The sequence below is a fragment of the Gorilla gorilla genome, chromosome 19 (assembly GCF_029281585.2).
Source record: "Gorilla gorilla gorilla isolate KB3781 chromosome 19, NHGRI_mGorGor1-v2.1_pri, whole genome shotgun sequence".
Classification (NCBI taxonomy): domain Eukaryota; kingdom Metazoa; phylum Chordata; class Mammalia; order Primates; family Hominidae; genus Gorilla; species Gorilla gorilla.
Window position 1 is genome coordinate 90,547,551 of NC_073243.2, and position 20,303 is coordinate 90,567,853.

At 33.3% G+C, this 20,303-nt stretch overlaps 2 protein-coding genes across 2 annotated transcripts in view; both read left to right on the forward strand.

The window, feature by feature from the left end:
* LOC109023850 (uncharacterized) overlaps positions 1-20,303 on the forward strand; it is a 293,482-nt gene that overhangs the window by 115,877 nt on the left and 157,302 nt on the right. Inside the window, exons 2-4 of the mRNA XM_063700455.1 lie at positions 593-754; positions 905-1,337; positions 12,547-12,611. Of these exons, the coding sequence (XP_063556525.1) occupies positions 593-754; positions 905-1,337; positions 12,547-12,611 (660 nt within the window). The remainder of the gene's footprint in view (positions 1-592; positions 755-904; positions 1,338-12,546; positions 12,612-20,303) is intronic.
* LOC115931299 (AP-1 complex subunit sigma-2-like) lies at positions 15,474-16,103 on the forward strand. The gene has a single exon (XM_055367898.2). The coding sequence runs from the start codon at positions 15,597-15,599 to the stop codon at positions 16,038-16,040; it is 444 nt and encodes a 147-aa protein (XP_055223873.1). The 5' UTR covers positions 15,474-15,596; the 3' UTR covers positions 16,041-16,103.

A 20,303-nucleotide genomic window follows, 5' to 3' on the forward strand; every position in this document is an offset into this window, starting at 1 on the left:
TTTCTCACCTAATTCATAGTCTCTTATGTCATTTTCATAGTTTTCATATTCTGCCTTTCCACCTCTTCTTTTTAACAAGTAAAATTCCTCATAGCATACAAAAAACCAATTTTATAAAAAACCCATATTATAGATCAGGGACCTGTGGATTATGTGCTATTAGAACTACACAAAATGTCTCTATACAGTTTTCTGTATCTTTGGAATATCTTTGGGTGAAGCTGCAGACCTTCTTGGTGAGTGTTACAGCTCTGCGCAGAGCCAAACAGTGAGCAGCAGCAAGATTGCAAAGAGCAAAAGAACAAAGCCTCCACACTGTGGAAAGGGACCCTAGCACGTTGCTGTTGCTGGCTCTGGCAGCCGCTTTTATTCCCTTATCTCACCCCACCCACATCCTGATGATTGGTCCATTTCATAGAGAGCTGATGGGTTCATTTTACAGAGAGCTGCTTGGTCTGTTTACAATCCTTTAGCTAGACACAAAAGTTCTCCAAGTCCCCACCAGATTAGCTAGACACAGAGCACTGATTAGTGCGTTCACATACCTTGAGCTAGACACAGCATGCTGATTGGTGCATTTACAATCCTCCAGCTAGACGTAGTAAGTTCTCCAAGTACCCACCGGACTCAGGAGCCCAGCTGGCTTTGCCTAGTGCATCCCGGCCGCGGGCGGAGCTGCCCGCCAGTCTCTGGCGCGCTGCCGCACTCCTCAGCCGTTGGGCGGTTGACGGGACCGGGTGCCGCGTAGCAGGAGGTGGCGCCCGTCCCCTCGGGGTGGCGCGCGGGAGCCCGCGGTTGGGGGGCGGGGGGCAGGGGACGGGGGCGGGGAGCAGGGTGAGGGCTCCAGCATGGCAGCCTACAGGTCCCGAGCCCTGCCCCCTTGCCCCGCGGGGAGGTGGCTGAGGCCCAGCGAAAATTCGAGCGCGGCGCCGGCGGGCCATCACTGTTGGAGGACCCAGTGCACCCTCCGCAGCTGCTGGCCCGGGTGCTAAGCCTCTCACTGCCCAGGGCCGGCGGCGCCAGCCGACCGCTCAGAATGCGGGGCGCGCCGAGCCTGCGCCCACCCAGAAGTCGCGCTGGACCTGCGAGCACCGCAGGCAGCCCAGGTTCCGGCCCGCGCCTCTCCCTCCACACCTCCCCGCCAGCAGAGGGAGCCCGCTCAGGCCTCAGCCAGCACAGAGAGGGGCTCCCACGGTGCAGCTGCGGGCTGAAGGGCTCCTCAAGCGCGGCCAGAGTGGGCTGAGGCCGAGGAGGCGCCGAGAGCCAGCGGGGGATGCCAGCAAGCTGTCACCTCTCAGAAATACAGGAAGAACATCAATAATGTTCGAAGTTATAAAGTAGGTTTCTATCAAGAATAAAACATAAACAATCAAAGAATTCCTTATAAAAACATTTTTTATTTCTGGGACTCAAAACATAAATATAAAATTTGAGAGTCCACCAAAAAAAATTAGATGCCAGATTTCACTATAATTATCAGGGAAGCGCCCAAACGGGCTGTTTACGGCGCCTCGGGGAAACTTTGTTTCGTGTTAAGGGTCTTGAACCATGATGTTGAGAAAACCATGGGCTGATGCTTTCAGAACCTCTGTGATTGTTGCCTCTGACACTGCATCCAATAGACTAGCATGTTGATTAGGGAAAGCTAAATTCAATAAAATACGACTGTAAGTGGGGTCACCACCTTGAGGGGTTATGTTAGAAAAGTAGATGATAAGGTGGTATTGACAGAGTATTGAAGTCTGGGCTCAAATGGTTGCCCGGGGCCTTTCAAGACCAATGACTGATAAGAATAGGTAATGTTCAGGACATAGAGTTTAGGATTGGGGGACACTGTGAGTTAAGGGCCATGACAGAAGTCTTCATAAGTAAACTGTTATTGACACAAGCTGCTACCTGCCCAGGTGAGCAATCTGTTGGCCCAGAGGAGAGTTGCTTACTGACATAAATTGATTTGCAGAAATTTCCTGAAGCAAACAATAAGTTATTTATTGGTTTGCAGCCTTACTTTCCTGAAAAATAATTTTCTGGAATGAATTGTGAAATCATGTTGACACAGATGGCCTCAGGTTTCAGTTCGGATAATTAAGCTGTGTAAATATAGAAAGTCTAAGGTTTTCTGTGTGCTGTTGATTCACAGTATGCAACAATGATCATATTACTTTTATTTACTATGAGCTTCAGCTGAAAGTCCAAAAGAAACTTTAATTTCAGATATTTAATGAAATCATTATAGCTGTGGTAATTTCCTTTAGCTGGGTGTGAGTGTGTGATGTGAGCGTGTGATGTGTGTGTGTGTGTGTGCGTACTCTGGCAGCATATTCCAAATAATTTCTGTAAAATTTCAGTTTGAAATTAATAGAAGACATATTAAATTGTTTAAACTCTTTGTTATTTAAATTCTATATTACTTTAGTTGATTACTCTGTATTATTACGGCAAAGCTTTGATATGTTGCCCTGAATTTAAATGAAAAGGCTGTTCGGCATAAAAACAGGAATATTTTATTACCAAAAAGAATTAACTACCATATGTCATTTACAGAAAAGAGTAAATTCTTCAGGGCATGGAAAATACACATTTCCTTCTGTTTGTGTGGAAATAAGCAAAATACCTGTTATAATAGATTCCTCACAGAATTTTGTGAAGCTTCAGGTAAACTTGAAAGAGAAAAATTAAAATGCTAGAGTTTCATAATTACAAATTGGGATATAAAAATAGAATAATTATTTGAATTTTGTATTTCTCTCCAGGGGATCAAAAGTAATATATAAACTTTTAATAAATATTGATATAGCTTCACGTTGACTCCGTATGTGAGCAATTTGCTTTCTGTTAAATTCACAATTGCATAATTTTTTTCAGGCTGGAATGCACTTGGATGCCAGAGATTTTGATTTCTTAATGTGAAATAAGGTGATAATACATTCCAAAGTATATATTTTTTCAACTTTGAATATATCTGGTGTATTTGGAGTAATATCTGAGTAAATACACTTATACGTAAGAGAATCAAAGGAACAAGATATTATTTTATATCCAAGGAAATTAAAACACTTAGAACATAAATACGTATTGCATTACTTCATATTAAAGAAATGTTTTACAAAAGAAAATAAAGGAGCTTATTTTATAGCCCCATTTCCACAAATAATAGCAAAGGTACATACACATATCTAATGTTTTACACACTCATTATTGTTTCTCTTAAAATTTGTTGCTTATACTATTTTAAAAAGCAAGCCTATAGATTGTTGTGTGTATATACATATACACACAACATATATATATGTGTATATATATATATAGCAGCAAGCAAGAGAATGGGCCTCTTCCTACTGAGGTTTAACGTTTGCATGTATATGTATATTTTGATTCACATAGACTTATTGTTCTTTAATTACATGAACAGTGATTCCTGGTTACATTATTGGAAAATGGAAGCAATGCTCAAAGAGCATCACCTAAATTTCCATCATATTTTGCTCTCAATATATTTTGTACATCCAAATATATTGTGATTAATCTGCATACATTTTTGCTGTTCTAGGTGACGCTGATATGAGGCTAGGTAATACACGACCTTAGTCTGCATGTTGTACTTGTGTAACACACATAATTTTACAGTGCTAACAGGTGCTATAATAACTAACTATAGTTAATGATGAATGAAAGAAGGAAGATGTTAAGATGTTAGGGAAGGACTCAAAAGATGCAGTGCTTGAGTTAGAATTTTAAGGGAGATTATGCAAAAGCAGTCACTTAAGGTGGGTTGGGATAATCTAGAATGTGGGAATGATGTATGCAAAGTCACACAGGAGAGATGCAGCATGCATGTTTAGAAAATTGTTGATTACATATGGAAAGTTTGCAGGACTTGCATCCTAGAATGTCAGGATTTTAAGCTACGTAGGGTTCAAATTAAATTTTTCACATACTTCGCTGCATTATAATAACTAGTTTATGTTTAACTCATCCACTAAACTAAGTTATTTGAAAAGAGATGCCAGTGTTCACTCAATCTAGTTGTCTGTCATTAATAATTTAAAAATAATTGAGATTTTAATTTTGGTCTGCTAAGCCTGTTTAATTAAAATTTGACATTAAATAAGATTTTACAGGCCTCTAATTTTCTTTTCAGTCATCACAGTTTGAATATTAAACATTACTACTTTTATCTCCCTCAGTCAGCATAAAACATACTACTTATGGTTTTAATAACCAAATTCAATGAGCACCAGCAAAATTTGATGTAACTATTAACTTTGAAATTTTATTGAAATAGAACTATGCCTTGGGTATCATTCAAAGCATTTAATTGTTGCAATAAAAAACTTTGAGATAAATTGAAATGATGGACAATATGGGTCGAAAGCAACATTGGCTTGAGGGAATAGGCTAATGTTTGAGAACGGAATTGTTAAGGACAAGATTGGATGTTTATATTATTTTAGGAAAGATACACTCTAATGGAGTTTAATTCTAAAATGTTTAATATTATGAAAATATTATATATTATATGATCATTATAGAAAATTAAAAATATAAGAACATCAGAAGCAAAATAGTCAAAGTCTACCTAAACCCAATTAGAAGTGAATACTATTAATCTTGATTTGCATGTTTCTAATCTTATTATTATCAAATTAATAAACAACTTTCAGATATTCTGCTTCTCCCTGTTACTAGATCAGGATAATGTCATTTATGTACAGGCATCTCCTGCTTACTCAGTTCAGCATTGATCAATAAATATTTTAGACTTCCATTCAAAACACTTCCATTTTTCTTTTGCCCATATTATTTTTATTCAGTGCTACCTATTTTCAAATACACAACACTTTGTCAAACAAATTCCAACATTAGATTGGATATGGTTGGTATCAAAGTAGTAATACACGTTGTCATTCCTAATCCTCAATGCATTGATCCTGAAAATTATTTGTAAGAATAGAAAAATACTGGATATTTCAAAATAAGTCTCATTTTGTTGCTTACAGATGAAAGACTGGAATTAACCAACATAACCATTACAAGGTGATTGAGCAAATGAATAGATGGAAAATATTATAGAAACTTTGCTGCAGTTCATCAACCATTGTGGTCGTTAGGCCATAGGAAAATACAGTGTGATAGTACCCCTGTCTTCTTTTCCATTTGTTAAGTCTCATATCCAAGTAACAGTGGATAGACCTTATGAGAATACAAAGTGAGATAAAAATAATTTTTGGCTTTTCAATGTATCTTATTTGATCTAAGAGGTATTTCCCCGACTTTGATGCAATAATTATTGTCACAAAATTTGACTTTATTAAAGACCATTTTAAGGATCTTTGCAGCTGACAGCAGTGACTTTTTTACCTCCTACAAAGTTTCAACTGACAGTCTTATTGTCTCTGACTTTCCCAAATTAATGACATAATTAGTCACCAGGGCTTTGGCTGCTCAATAGGGATTTAGTAAGCAATGAGTCATATGTTGGGGAACACTTCAACAAACAAAATGTTGGCAGAGAAAGATGTATGAATCAGCTAGGAAGAAACACTATTCTATCATTGAGGATCTTTCTAATATTAGATATCACAGAAAAATTTTCATATAGATTACCATATGAGTGAGCCAAAATCTCTAGGAACAAAAAAGCTTAGTATAATTATAACTCCTTGCCATTATTTAACTTAAAATTTCTTTACTTATTTAGCAATTCTATAAACAAGAATCATTTCTGTTAAGGATACTAAGGAGAGTGTTCCTATTGAATCAGAACATTTAAAAGAAATAATTGAGGAACTCACCATGTAAAACGTCATTAACCAAACTAAAATAAAATGTGAGGGCATAAACTTAACCAGAAATGTTTAAAACCTATATATAAAAAAAACTAGAAAACATTTCTGAATGGCACAAATTTGGACTTGAGCACAGGGAAAGAAATTCCATGCTCTTGAAAAAGCCTTAAAATCATAAATGTGCCAGTTCTTTAAATAAACTTATATCTTCTATGTCATAACAAAACAATATTTTCTAGAATTTCTTTTTCCAGATTTAGAAAAATAGACAAATTTACTTGGAGGAATAAAGAAGCAAGAATAGCTAGAAATATCCTATAAAATCAATGGAATTTGGAGTCAATACAAAATATTAAGCAATTCTTAAAGCTTCTATGATTAAAATGAGTTATAAATACAGATAGATGAAGATCATATAGAAAATCAAGACATTGACAGATATGGAAAGGTGGTATATAATGAAAACATTTCAGATCAATGAGGGGGAAATGTTAACTGGAAGAGAATATTAAAAAGGCAATGAACTCAATAAGACAACAAGAAGCAAACCACAGAAAAATAACTGGACTGGATTAAAAAGAAAATATTTTAGACACTTCAAAAATAAAATATTCAAATAACCAATGAACTTATTAAAAGGTTTTTATTTATATTGGTTATCTGAAAAAATAATTCAAACCACAATGAGATGTAAGTACTTGTCATTCAGAATCCTGAATTTGAAAGGAATATTTTAGAATTCTAAGTTGAAGAGAAAATGCAAAGTATTGATGAGAATGTTGACTAATTAGAACACTCAAATTGATGTTATTGGCATAACTTAGTTCAAATAATTTGGATAAAGATATGTATTAGGCCCCAAAATTCTACTTGTAAAGATGGTTTCTCCAGAAATGCATGCATATATATAGCTAAGAAAGAATGTGTACTCATGAAAACACTTTTCGGAATAACACCAAAATAACCCCAAACTGTGGGCCAAAAGTGGACTAAAATACTTATAAAGAGTACAGTAAACAAATAAGTTGTAATATGATCACCTAATAAAATATTAGAGAAATAAATGTAAATAGTTTCATTTGCAGGTCATATAATCAATTAGTCTCACAAATAAAATATTAAGCAAAAAAATGTGGTTCAAAACACTACACACACTATTTGATTCCTTACTGGTAAAAGTTAGAATAGTGTTATGTTAGGAGGGATGGGTGGAAATCAGGTGTGTGACTATTACATTTTCTTATTCTGGATGATCATAGTATTTTAAAACTCACTAAGCTTTAAACTTATGTGCATTTACCCATGTGTATACAATACTTTAATAGAAGCTTCAAATCAATGAGAAAACATAAAACTGTCTGATGGAAAAATAGCTTGAGGAAATGAACAGGTATAGCAGAAAAGAAGGGCTGCATATAGTTTAAAAACTTGAAGAGATGTGTAATCTCTTTGCAAATAGAAAAACATACGCATTTAAATTGAAATACCATTTTCATGTTCCAAAATTAAAATTATTAGAAATATGATGGTATACAGTGATGGTAATATGGGAGAAAGGAAACATCCTAGGCAATTTGGCTAAGCTTTTCTGAGAAAGATTTAGGCAATATGCCATTAAGATTTAATGTGAACAAATGGGAAATTTGCCCACATAAATAAATGGAAAGATATTCTATTTTTCAAAATTTAATCTGAAAATACCTAAGCCCCTGATATTTTTCTAAAAACTGGAATGTCCCTGTGGTCATTGGGTTTTAGAGACATAATTTTCACTCTGATGGTCATAATTTTAAAAGGTTGCATCATCCATTTTTAGTTAACATATATTGTACTAACATCACATATCTATGTAATAGAAAAATAGAGTCAATTCATTTAGGGACAGACACGAAAATAACAAATACATATAGAGATAGAAAGGTATCTTGTGCATTATACTGAGAAAGACAATAGAAATAAACAATTTACATGGGTTGATTTATTTTGATTAAGATATATAAGTGGTTAGATAAATGTTAAATAGGTCAGTATGTAATTACAGAAAATGACAAATTGTTATGTATGGTACATTTGCAGGCATAACACAGACATTACATTTTGGAAAATTGTGTTCTATGCAACAGTGCCAAGTCTAATGAAAGTAAGAGGAAGAGGAATTCAGCCAAAGTACCAACCCCTGTTATCCATTCCTTAAGAAAGGAACTTTATACACTCAAAAGAGGGGATTCTTTTTAAATCTGTTTCCAGAGGGGCATCTGCATACACATACACATACACACACACACACACATTTACATTATATTTAAATGTGTGTGCATGATATATACGTGTATTTATTTATTTAATATATATGTGTTATCCGGGTCCTATATAGGAACACACACACACACACATTTTGAATCAAACACTCTTTCGTATAATTTTGGTGACAAATGTATGCAATAAATGAGAATACTTTAACTTTCCAAAAAGCTATTCAAAAGTATAATTTTCAAATAAAATATATGTTTGTATGACAACAAATGATTTTTTATAAATAATATATTCTGCATTATCAATCTGCCACTGGTTTTTATTAAATAAAAAAACCCGTAAGTTTGTATGCTCTTAAAATACATATAACATTTGTAAGAGTAGTTTCTATGTAAAAATAATTATAGTTCACTATAACTATGTTAAAAATAGACATAGCCAGGCAAGTCGCTCATGCCTGTAACCCAGCACTTTGGTAGGCTGAGACGGGCAGATCACTTGAGGCCAGGAGTTCAAGACCAGTCTGGCCAACATAGCGAAACCCCATCTCTAATAAAAATACAAAAATTAGCCGGGCATGGTGGCCCATACCTTGTAATCCCAGCTACTCAGGAAGCTGTGGCAGGAAGATTGCTGGAACCCGGGAGGCAGAGTCTGCAGTGAGACAAGATCATGCCACTGCACTCCAACCTGGGTAACAGAATGAGACTCTGTCTCAAAAAAAAAAGAAAAGAAAAAAATAGACACAGATGAAGGGTGTCTTTGATTATGCAAATAGATTACCCATCTTGTACTCACTGTGTTTATTTCAATAAATGATCCACAGAATATGCTATTTTTGATTTATCGTTTTCTTCTCCTTCACCGCTGTGGACTGGGAAAATATTTCTTATTATTTCTGCTGCAGAGTAGCAAAAAATTATGAGCCAGAAGGAAGACCACTACAACAAGCAAAATCTCTGAGTAATCATAAAATGAAGAACTATTTCCTGTTGGGATTCATTGTGACGAATTTGATTTTAAATTCTTGGTGTTGGCATTTTATTTTTAAAATTTAGCTTTATTGCCTATTCTGAAATTGTCAAAAATTCAGAAAAACAATCATGATCATTTGCTTGCTGATCAATGGAGACCTAATGATTTTTAGGCTGTGAGACTACAGTAATAAATAAATATATAAAAAAGTTGATACTTCCTTCTATCGAGGGAAATTGAGCATTTTTCTCATAGTCCTAAATCACCAGATCAAGGGATATATGTAATACTTGAGTGTTGACATTTTATTAATTTTTATATTTAACTAGAGCTGTAAAGTTGAAACAAATGGGTCAATGCAATAGCCCATAAAATATTTTAAAAACACATAAAAGAAATATCACTAAAATTTAAACATAAAAAAAATACAAAAAAACCCTGAGCTATAGGAAGGGAAGTATCCTCTAAATGCCCAAGTTGAAGGTAGTCCTCTTAGAAAGGCACAGAAAGAAGCAGTGTTTGATGGGAACGTGATTTTTCAAGTATTTTGAATTTTCAAACTCACCACATTAACTGAGTAAAATGAAAAAAATATATAAACTTCCTCTGAGGCAGAAAAAACATTTGGCATTTTCAAGATAGAATTATAATAAAAATATCTCGCCCCAATAGAATACAAAGAAGCATCCTTAAGCAAATAGAAGGCATCTACGGAAATATCACACTGAAGTTTGAACTAATAAATTATTCATTTAAGATCCAGAAGAAGACAAAGTGTCCTCTTTCACTATTGTTCTCTCTACTGTATGGGAGGAATTAACCAGTGAGACAAATCAAATAAATAAGTAAAACATACACAGTTAAGAAATGAAAAATACAATTCTAAATTTTTAAACAACTCCATTACGTATACATAAACTTCTAGTGACTGTAAAAATCAGCTGCTGGAATAAACTAGTAATTTTAGCCACATCATAGAAAAAATAAGTCAACCCATTAACTTATTTCTATATATTTCCAATGAGCAATTAATGATAAAAATCAAATTCATGTAAAATACTAATAAAAATAAAATATGTATATATGATTTTAACAAATTACATGCAAGATCTCTCTAAATAGGAAACTAGCAAAAGTGTTGGGAGATGTAGGAAAGTTCTAAATAAATGGAGTCACATACAATAATTGATGGTTTTGATGTGTGTCCCTGCCCAAATCTGATATGATGTAATCTCCAATGTTAGAGGTGAGGCCTGGTGGGAGGTGATTGGATCATGGCGTGGATTTCTCATGAGTGGTTCAGCATCATCCCTCTTGATATTGTTCTCATAATAGTGAGTGAGTGAGTTTTCATGAGATCTGATCATTTAAAAGTGTGTAGCACCTTCCCCTTTCACTCTCTTGCTGTTCTGGCCATGTGATGTGCCTGTCCCCCTTTGCTTTCTGCCATGATTGTACGTTTCCTGAGTCTTCCCAGAAGCTAAGTAGATGCCAGCATCATCCTTCCTGTATAGCCTGCAGAACAGTGGGGCAATTAAACCTCTTTTCTTCATAAATTGTTGAATCTTCTGTATTTCTTTATAGCAATGCCAGAACAAACTAATACAATAATCATGGCTTGAAAGTTCAGTGAATTTAAGTGTGGAAAAGGTTTTGGTTTTTCCAAATTAATCATTCCAGAAATCCTCACCATAATCACAAAAGATATTTTTATATAAATTGACACACTGATTTAAAAATGTACATCAAGAGAGCAAAAACAAATGATAAAAAGCTGAAAAAAAAGTTGGAATACTCACACTTCCTAACACCATGCAATAACTTAAAGCTATAGTCATCAAGAGAATGTGTTATTAGTATATGGATAAACAATTAGAGTAATGGAATGGAATAGAGTTCACAAATAGATCCATGCTTATATGAATAATATAATATCAAAGATACTGCAGTTATTCAAAGGGGAAAGATAATTTTATTTAACAAAGTGTGCAGAACTACGAGATAAATGTGAAGAAAACAAGCCTCAAGTCCTTCCTCACAACAAAAGCATGAATGAGTTCAAAATTAAATGAGTCCAAAATATATTATGGAACAATGTGTAAAAGTGAAAGCATAGGCTTCAAATATAAAGCACAGAAAATGTCTTAGTAAACTACATGAAAGCATTTCTTTTTATCCAAACTGTGGAGAAATTTCTTTTTATTCAGAAAGCAATAATTATATAATGATAAACTACAGAAATGTATAAATATATTTATACTTTAATGTTTATTTTTAATTACACAATTATATATACTATTTATTATGAATAAGAACAAGAATACATAAATATAATGTACAACATAGAAACAAGAGAACTATAAAAACTAACAGATGCTACACAAAAATGATATAATAGCAAATAAGCAAATGAAAAATTTCTTAATATCGTTAGTAATAAAAAATAAAATGAGATAATTATACACACATCTACTAGAAAAGCTACTGTTTTAAAAATTGTGTTACCGATATTTGGCATAGATGTCAAGAAACCAAAATCTAGAGTTTGCATACATTGACGGTGGGAGTGTAACACAGTACAGCTACTTTGGATAACTAAATCTACCTTACATGTACCAGTTCTACCCCTAGGCATTTATCCTAGGGGGGAGAAAAGCATAAGTCTATAAAAAGGCTTGCACAAATACCTTTATTCATTATTGTCAAAAACAGACACCATGCAACTGTCCACCAAGAGCGGCGTTCTCAAGTTCAGCACTTTAGCTGTTGAAGTGGCTTAATTCTTTGTTGTGGGGAGCTATCCTTTGTGGAACCCTGGCCCGTGCACACTCTATCCCCTCCTCCACAAACCTCTGATAACTAAAAGTGTCCCCAAACATTGGAAATGTCCCCTGGCAGGTAAAATGTCCCTCATTTGAGAACCTCTGGTCAAGAGTTTAGTAAATAAATTATAGTGGTATGTCTATGAAATGAAATAATACGTAACAATAAAAAAAGTGCTACTTCAACATGCAAGAAATTGTTGAATCTCAAAAATATTATGCTTATGGAAAAAAGACAAAAAGAATTCATACTCTATAATTCTACTGATATATAATTGTAGAAAATAAAAGCTAATATATGGTAATAAAACCAGATTAATACTGGATTGACAATGTGTTGAAAGTCAAAAGAAGAGGCTTGAGATCTCTTTATAGTGTGATAGTTTTACAAGTATATACGTATGTTAATGTTTAAAAATTTCACACCTCAAAAATGTGCAGTATACCAGATGTTAATTATATCTCATAAAGCTATTAAAATTTTATCTCAAAATTATAGCTTTATTGCATTTAGGGCATTATCCAATTTTGAATCTAATCTAGTTATCATAGCTTAATGCAGTATTATGAAAATAATGCCTATAAAGGTCCAGTTCCTCAAACACCCTTGGAACCAATTTTGTCATCTATATTAGTTACCTTGGGCTGCTATAATGAAGTACCACAAGCTGTGTGTCTTTAAGCAACAGAAATTTCTTCTCTCACAGTTGCGGAGATCAGAAGTCAGAAAACAAGGTGTCTGCAGGACCAACCTCTCCTCTGGATGCTCTAGGTGAGAATCTTTTCCATGCCTTTCTCTTAGCTTCTGATGTTGCCATCAGAACTTCAGATGGTGTTCCTTGGCTTCTGTCAATATTAATACATAAATCCTTTTCAGTCTCAGCTTCTCTCTTCACATGGTCCTCTCCACATCCTATCTGTTTCTGTTCCCTCTTCTTATAAAGATAACCCCTGTTATTTTAAGTCCCACCTAAAGACATAATTTTAGCTTGATTACATCTGCAAAAACTTTGTGTCCAAATAAGGTTTCATTTACCTTATGTGTATAACTAGCGGTTAGGGCTTGAACATACGGGTTTGGGGAGGGGAACACAATTCAGACCATGACACTCATTGTTTCACTCATTAATGAGTTAAGGGTGCTTTGATATTATTACATTTGAATGAGAGTGGTTTTTAAAATTACATTTTGTCGTGTAGTTTGTTCCACCCTGATGCTTAAAGGGAGTCACCTGCCTCAGCCAATTAAACTGTGTTGTGTCTGCAGTGCGTTTTATCACAAGAACATGACCTTTAAGCACAAGAACACCTTGTATTCCACCACTAAAAACAGAAATGACATCTACCTTCACTGCTTCCCTATTTCTCTCCATCTTTACTGACTTGGTATTTTGTTGTTGCTGTCATTTCTGGTTGTTGGTCAATTTTCATTTCTATTCTTATTTTGCTGATAATTCTTATAAATCAGTGCTGAATTTTGTCAAATTATTTTTCTGCATCTCTACAGATGATCATTTTATGTTTTTGTCCCTGTGATAATTTGGTGAATGTCATTGATCAATTTTTAAATAATGAATATCTTTGCATTTAAGATAATATTTTTCACTATTAATGTTATCTCTGAAATGAAAGCTAAACCTAGTCAATAGATATTAGAGGTGCATGATTTTTAAAATTGTATAAAATTAGATAAAAAATACAAAGAAATAGATATAATTTTAAAACTATGTAAAAATGTAAATGCCAAATGATAGAGCACTAAATGAAGCTTGTAATATTAAATACAATCTTTAGAAACTCTTTCGCAGTGCAGGAAAAAAATAGAACTGAAAATGAAGCAGAAGAAATCACAGATATAAAATTAAAGAGGATAGAATTAAGCACCTGAGTTCCCACATCTAAAGTGAAAATCTAAGAATTTAAATATCATTCAAATACAGACTAAAATACAATATAAAATAAAATTTCCTGAGCTAATTTTTAAAATACTGCTTAATTTGTAGATAAAAATGCAGACTAATTTTCTGACTATATTACTATAAAAACCTTCTACAAATATTTTTTAACTAAAATTATAAGAAAAACATCTGCCATAAACACGTAAGATTAATATTTTCGTTTCTGAAGTATAAAATGTCTGGATAGACTTGAGCTTGTTGCTTTAGTTTTATATGTGAAGACTGGAAAAATTCTGTTTTGTTTTGAAAAATATTTTGAGCTAAAAATGTTGTATTCCACATTTGTTAGGAATGGAAGTCTTTAAAATATGAAATATTTCCAGTTGAAGAAAAATAGTGAAAATGAACTTTATCTGAATAAGATTAATGAAAATTATATGTTGAAAAACTAAAATAGTTATGTGTACTAACAGTGACTACTAACCCAACAATATAAAATTAAGTAAAAATATTATTACCATGTTAAATACAAATTAAAATTAATTATAAAAAAGTTAAGATCTATGATTAAAGTATTAAAATAAAATGAGACTGTATTCACAAATTTAAAAGCAAATTGGTGAATGACATATTTTTTGAAATAATAAATTCTTTGGCATATTTTATATTTTTTATTATAAATGAAAATTATTTATTTGAAATATTTAAAGGAACAAAATATTTGCAGCTCTATTTTATTGAGAAAGTAATTACAAAACAAAAACAAGGAGTTTTTGTAATTACAAAATAATATATTAATAATATTATTTAGAAGCACAAAACCAGAAAAGCTTTATATTATTTCTAACAATAAGTGTAAACCATCTAATTTTCTGAAAAGGGGTGGAAATAAATATTTAACAAAGAAGATGTTATTCTTAAATTGTAATATGTACATTGCCTAAAAATAAAAAGGTAGTTGAAGATATATTGTGAACAACAAAAAATGAAGAGCTGGTAATATTAATGTGCGAAGGAAACTCATAACATATTGTACTAATTATAAATCAGTGTATTGACAAAACCTGAGTCCTCAATTATTATTGACTGTTATTGACATTAATGATAGAATATTAAATATAGAATATAATAAAGCAATTTAGAATAAAAAAGAGAAAGCGATAGACATGAATAGAAACAAAATGCAACTGGTCAATATTAAAAGCCTTTCTAAATTGCTTGTGTTTTTCTAGTGACCTGTTTCGCTATGCAGTGTAGGCTCAGGTGTCTAGATTTTAGTTGCAGATAAACACAGGTAGTGTTTTCCAGATCTCTGAATGACCAGTTACATAAAAATAGGCCATAAACCATATATTTCATTCTTACGGTTGACAAACCTCTAATTCACCTGAAAATATTAAAAAGAAAGAAGACAGACGTGACAGTGGTTGGAAGTTGAGGATAAGAAGAAGTTGGCAGAAATAAGCTTTCTTCTTTTGGACAGCAATGCATGATAAAAAAAAAAATTAAACTAAATTCAGGTCATTTCCACTAACTGGGACTTATTTAGAAACTTTAAGAAAGTCTGAAGAATTTCAATTGAGGAGTAAATAAGGGCCAATTTATTTCATAGTGTGGACTCTCAGGACAATATACAGCAGTGCTTCTCAAAGTTAAACAGTATATGAGTGACCTGGAAATGAAGATGCAGATTTAATAGCGCTGGAGAGAAGTCTGAGATTCTCAATTTCTAATGAATTAAATTACAAAGAGGACACAGCACCACGGCTTCTCTTCCTCAGCACGGCGACAGGGGCTTCCCCTTCGCCGCCGCCGCCGCCGCCGGCCAAGCTCCGCCGCGCCCGCGGCCCGCGGCCGCCATGCAGTTTATGTTGCTTTTTAGTCGTCAGGGAAAGCTTCGACTGCAAAAATGGTATGTCCCACTATCAGACAAAGAGAAGAAAAAGATCACAAGAGAACTTGTTCAGACCGTTTTAGCACGGAAACCTAAAATGTGCAGCTTCCTTGAGTGGCGAGATCTGAAGATTGTTTACAAAAGATATGCTAGTCTGTATTTTTGCTGTGCTATTGAGGATCAGGACAATGAACTAATTACCCTGGAAATAATTCATGGTTATGTGGAATTACTTGACAAGTATTTCGGCAGTGTCTGTGAACTAGATATCATCTTTAATTTTGAGAAGGCTTATTTTATTTTGGATGAGTTTCTTTTGGGAGGGGAAGTTCAGGAAACATCCAAGAAAAATGTCCTTAAAGCAATTGAGCGGGCCGATCTACTGCAGGAGAGTTTCTTTTCTTCTTGAAGGATGTTTTTCCAGTGAAGAGGGGTTTCTCCCTATGAAGAGTATTCTCACATTTAATAGATGCCACGTCATGAATATTTTAATGTCCCTGTGTACTAAATGACTACTCATCGAGTATGCAGAATTTCACAGAGCAAATAGAATGCTGATATACATATGAAAGAAAATATCCTCAGCATGGTGATTTATTGTCTTGTATAATAATAGTAGAACATTTTAGAACTAGTACTTTTATGATTGTATTTTTTTCCTGTTCACATTCCAAACTTTTCTGTTTTATTTTCATTCTATATGTGATCTTGATACAGCTCATTCCTCTCTGCAACTGATTTAATCTCAGCTTGACAAAATATGACCTAGAAGTGTTTTGAGTAATATTAAATCTTAAACACATACATATTATTAATGAACCATCTGTGATTTATCTTATAAGAGGAAAACATGACAATCATTAAAATGTTTACCAAAGAAAATATAGCTGAAGTGCTAGGTCAAAATAAGCAGTGCCATAATATATAGTGTGGCTTGGTCTTCAAATATTGAGGTTAAAAAAAGAAACTATTTTGTGTGATTATCTTACAATCTGTATGAGCTAATGTGTTCTAATGTATCACATAAAAGTATATGTGAAAATATTACAAGAAACTAAAATTAATTTGTACCATTATATAATATTTAAGGTTAAAACATTCAGTATTAAGAAATTTTGTAGTGCCACATTTATTGAATCACATTTGTGCTATATAATAATATCAAACAATCCCTTTAAGAACTTATTAGAGAGCTATGTCTGAAGTCTGTTCTGCAATATCTTGCTGAATAATAACTCTTTCAAAGCATTAATGCTGAGTTTATATAGTTCAAAAATTCTAATATTCATTCAGTTTTAATACCTAAATACTTATATTTTACTAGTGATGGCATTCTAATATATTAAGTCCTCATTTAAATACTTAATACTTTGTTAACTGTGGCATTATATTTCTGAATTTTAAAACCTTTAATATTGATAACTATTGCATATTCTTTTAATAAAACATGCAGCATATTTTTTATAAAAGGAAAAGAATTCATTGTTTATATAGAGAGAGCATAAAGCCTAAGTTAAGTAAGTTATTAAACAAAAACTTCACAAGATGTTCAAATCGATTTACCACTGAAAGAAGATCTATGAAAATGTGTTTTGACCAAACTTAGTATTAGGTAGGTACACAGATAAGATTTTCCATTCTTAACATTCTCACTGTAATGCACTACATTTGAAGCACCTGGATGTGCTATCAGGTGGGAAATTTAGCATTATATATTGGAAGCATTGAGAAACATTGGTTTTTCATTTCTATTTTTCCCCTCCTTTCCTCCTCCTGCCCCACAATATATTATTCATCTGGTTTTAATGCTACATAAATATGCATTGTCTCATGCCTGTTTGTGTTGGATGCCTTGTGCTAAGCTGTAACAAAATGTTGCTTCTTTTGCTGTCTGTATACAGCTGCTTGCTTTAAATTAGTAGATTCTGAAATAGCTTTCCTTGCATGTCTAAAATAAAAGTATTGCAAGTAAAAAAAAAAATAAAAATAAACAAATAAATAAATTACAAAGAGGAGAAAATAAGGTTATTGCTTACTTTATATACATTCACAAACACAGGCTAATCAAATAATTGTTTAAAGTATTGCTCTGATAAGAATTAAATTACATATTTCATAGGAAACAATTTCTTTACATTCGGATTTTATCTATTATTAGAATAATAATAGAATCTTGACTTTATGTAACTCTATATTCCAAACAACTAGAAACTTTTCGATAGCAATTGTTCACCATTTAATAACATTTTTCCAAGATACCTAATGCACTCAAGGACAAAATAGCTGCCTTCCAGTGATTTCCAATTTATTCAATTTTCAGGCAATCTGTCTGCCCCCACAATGACAGATTATAGTTACATTCTTGCCATGCTCCGAAGAGCTAAGCCAATTGTTTTCAATCTTTTTTCTTCAGCAACTCCATCTTTTAAAGTACTTCAGAGTAGTTCCTGAAAGGATTCCTCTTTAGTTAAATGGCTATACAGCTCTCCCATCATCCAAAATAATCAGTGGAGAGATAGCAATATTTTTCATTACATTAGGCCAAGTTCCATTGCTTCCTTCGTCTTGTAATCTGATCAGAAACACCACTATAGATTCAATAATTGAGTTTAGAGTTTCAGAGAATTTGGGGTCACAGAACATCTATGTCTATTTTGTAAAGATTATTGCATATTACTGAAATAGCTTGTCAAACACTGCAGTCTGCTTAAAGTGTCAAAATAGAAATGTTGAATGCTGTGTCTGCACAGAGTTCATTTAAGCAAAGAATCTACTAGGCTCTTAAGTCTGTTAATGCAAATTCCTGAATACAGTTGACCCTCCATACCCCCATTGTGGGTGGATTTAACTAACCATGAATCAAACATATTTGTTAAAAGAAATACCAAAAATAATTTTTAAAAAGAAATACAACAATAAAACAATGCAAATAAAACGATCCTTATAACAATTATGTGCTTAGCATTTGTATTGTATTCAGTATTATTAATGTAAGTAATCTGGAAATGATATAAAGTATACAAGAGAGTGTGTGTAAGTTATATGCAAATACTAGGCCATTTTATATAAGAAACTTGAGCATCTCTGGCTTTTGCTATGAAGGGATGATGGTGGTAGGATTGGTGGTGGTCTTGGAACAAATCCCCAGCGGGTACCAAGGGGGACTGTAGACCCCAAAGCTGTTTAGGAATGGGTCACAGCAGCAGGATTGAGGTAGGAATGCTCCCCACAGAAAACATCAACCACCTGTTGATTTTTGAATCTGCTCCTCTCAGGCATGCCTTCAAATGCTATAACCTGGAGATTCAACTCATTTTCATGCTGCTAAGTAGGAATAGGTGATTCAATTCCCCAAGAAAGTGACAGAGGTCCCTGAAATATAGATTTAAAGTTACATAGTGTCAAATGCTAGTCATTTTCTTTTTGCTCGATGGTATCCTCTCAGAAAAACCTTTTATAATATTTCTAATTCATTTACCAGATTTATAGAATCATCAAATTGTCTATCAATGTGTTTTTCAAATATTTTGTGAAGTGGCTAGGGTAACAACCTATTGTTCGAACGTATTTTGTGAAGTGGCTAGGGTAACAACATAATGTTCGAACGTATGTTCGTATTTAAATACAAATGTATTTTGGTTGAGTGATTACTCAAGGTCACTGAGGAATCCACAAGGTTAACCTCCTGACTCTAGAACCATTGTTATATAGAGATATATAAATAGCTGATTTAATATTATAGGCTTAGCAAAATATTTAATAAATAAGGTCTTAGTAAAACAACACACATGTATCTATCCACTTATTTAATTTTGTTTTTCCATTTCTTCTGAACATAAGTTCCTGAGGACACGGGCCTTTTTTCACAGTTTATTTTTGGATTCCAACATCTAGCCAGTACTTTGCAAAGAGCACTGAATTTGAAATAAATTTCTCAGTTAATGATTTGAATCATATAAAATATTTAGTAAATTTGAAAACTAGTAACCATGTAAAGTGATTAAAACAAACATACTAGAGGGTAATAATCCCCCGCCCCTTGCCTTCTTCCTTTACATCCACTTCATTCTTATTCTTGTCTACTTCCCCTGCCCCACCCAGGGAACGTGGTTAGCCCATCAACTGCAAAGATTGTTCTCATATAATATTGTTCTGATGGATAATGAGACTCTGAAAGTGGAACATAAACAGATAAAACAAAAACAAACAGAAAAGAACCCAAAAACCTAAACTCAACTTCAGTTAAAGCAGAAAATATCTGTCCAGCCTAAACCAGGCATACTCAACAGACTTCTTCTGTTAGAAGCCTAATCCTACTTCAGTCTGGAACCACCTAGTCTTCAGGTTTGCCTGGTGCTCACCAGCTGAAGAAATCCTTTAACGACCTTTATTCAGTTGAGTAAATTGTTTTCTTTTGGCAACTTGCATGTTATTTTTTAGGTTTTTATTTATTTTTTTTTTATATTTAAAGTCATATTTTCTTCCTTTTATTCACTTTGCTGGTCTTTCTCACTTTGATTTTTTTTTTTGCCTTGTTTTGCATTTGTTTACTTTAACATTTTTTGTAACATCTCTTTTATTTTGGAAATTATTCACATTATCAGTTTTCTTTTGCTACACAATTTTGATATTCTAATAAACATTATTAACATAAAATATAAAGTTTATTAAC

Excerpts from the sequence above, each read along its gene's own strand:
- LOC115931299 (XM_055367898.2), top strand. The coding sequence starts at position 15,597 with ATGCAGTTTATGTTGCTTTTTAGTCGTCAGGGAAAGCTTCGACTGCAA.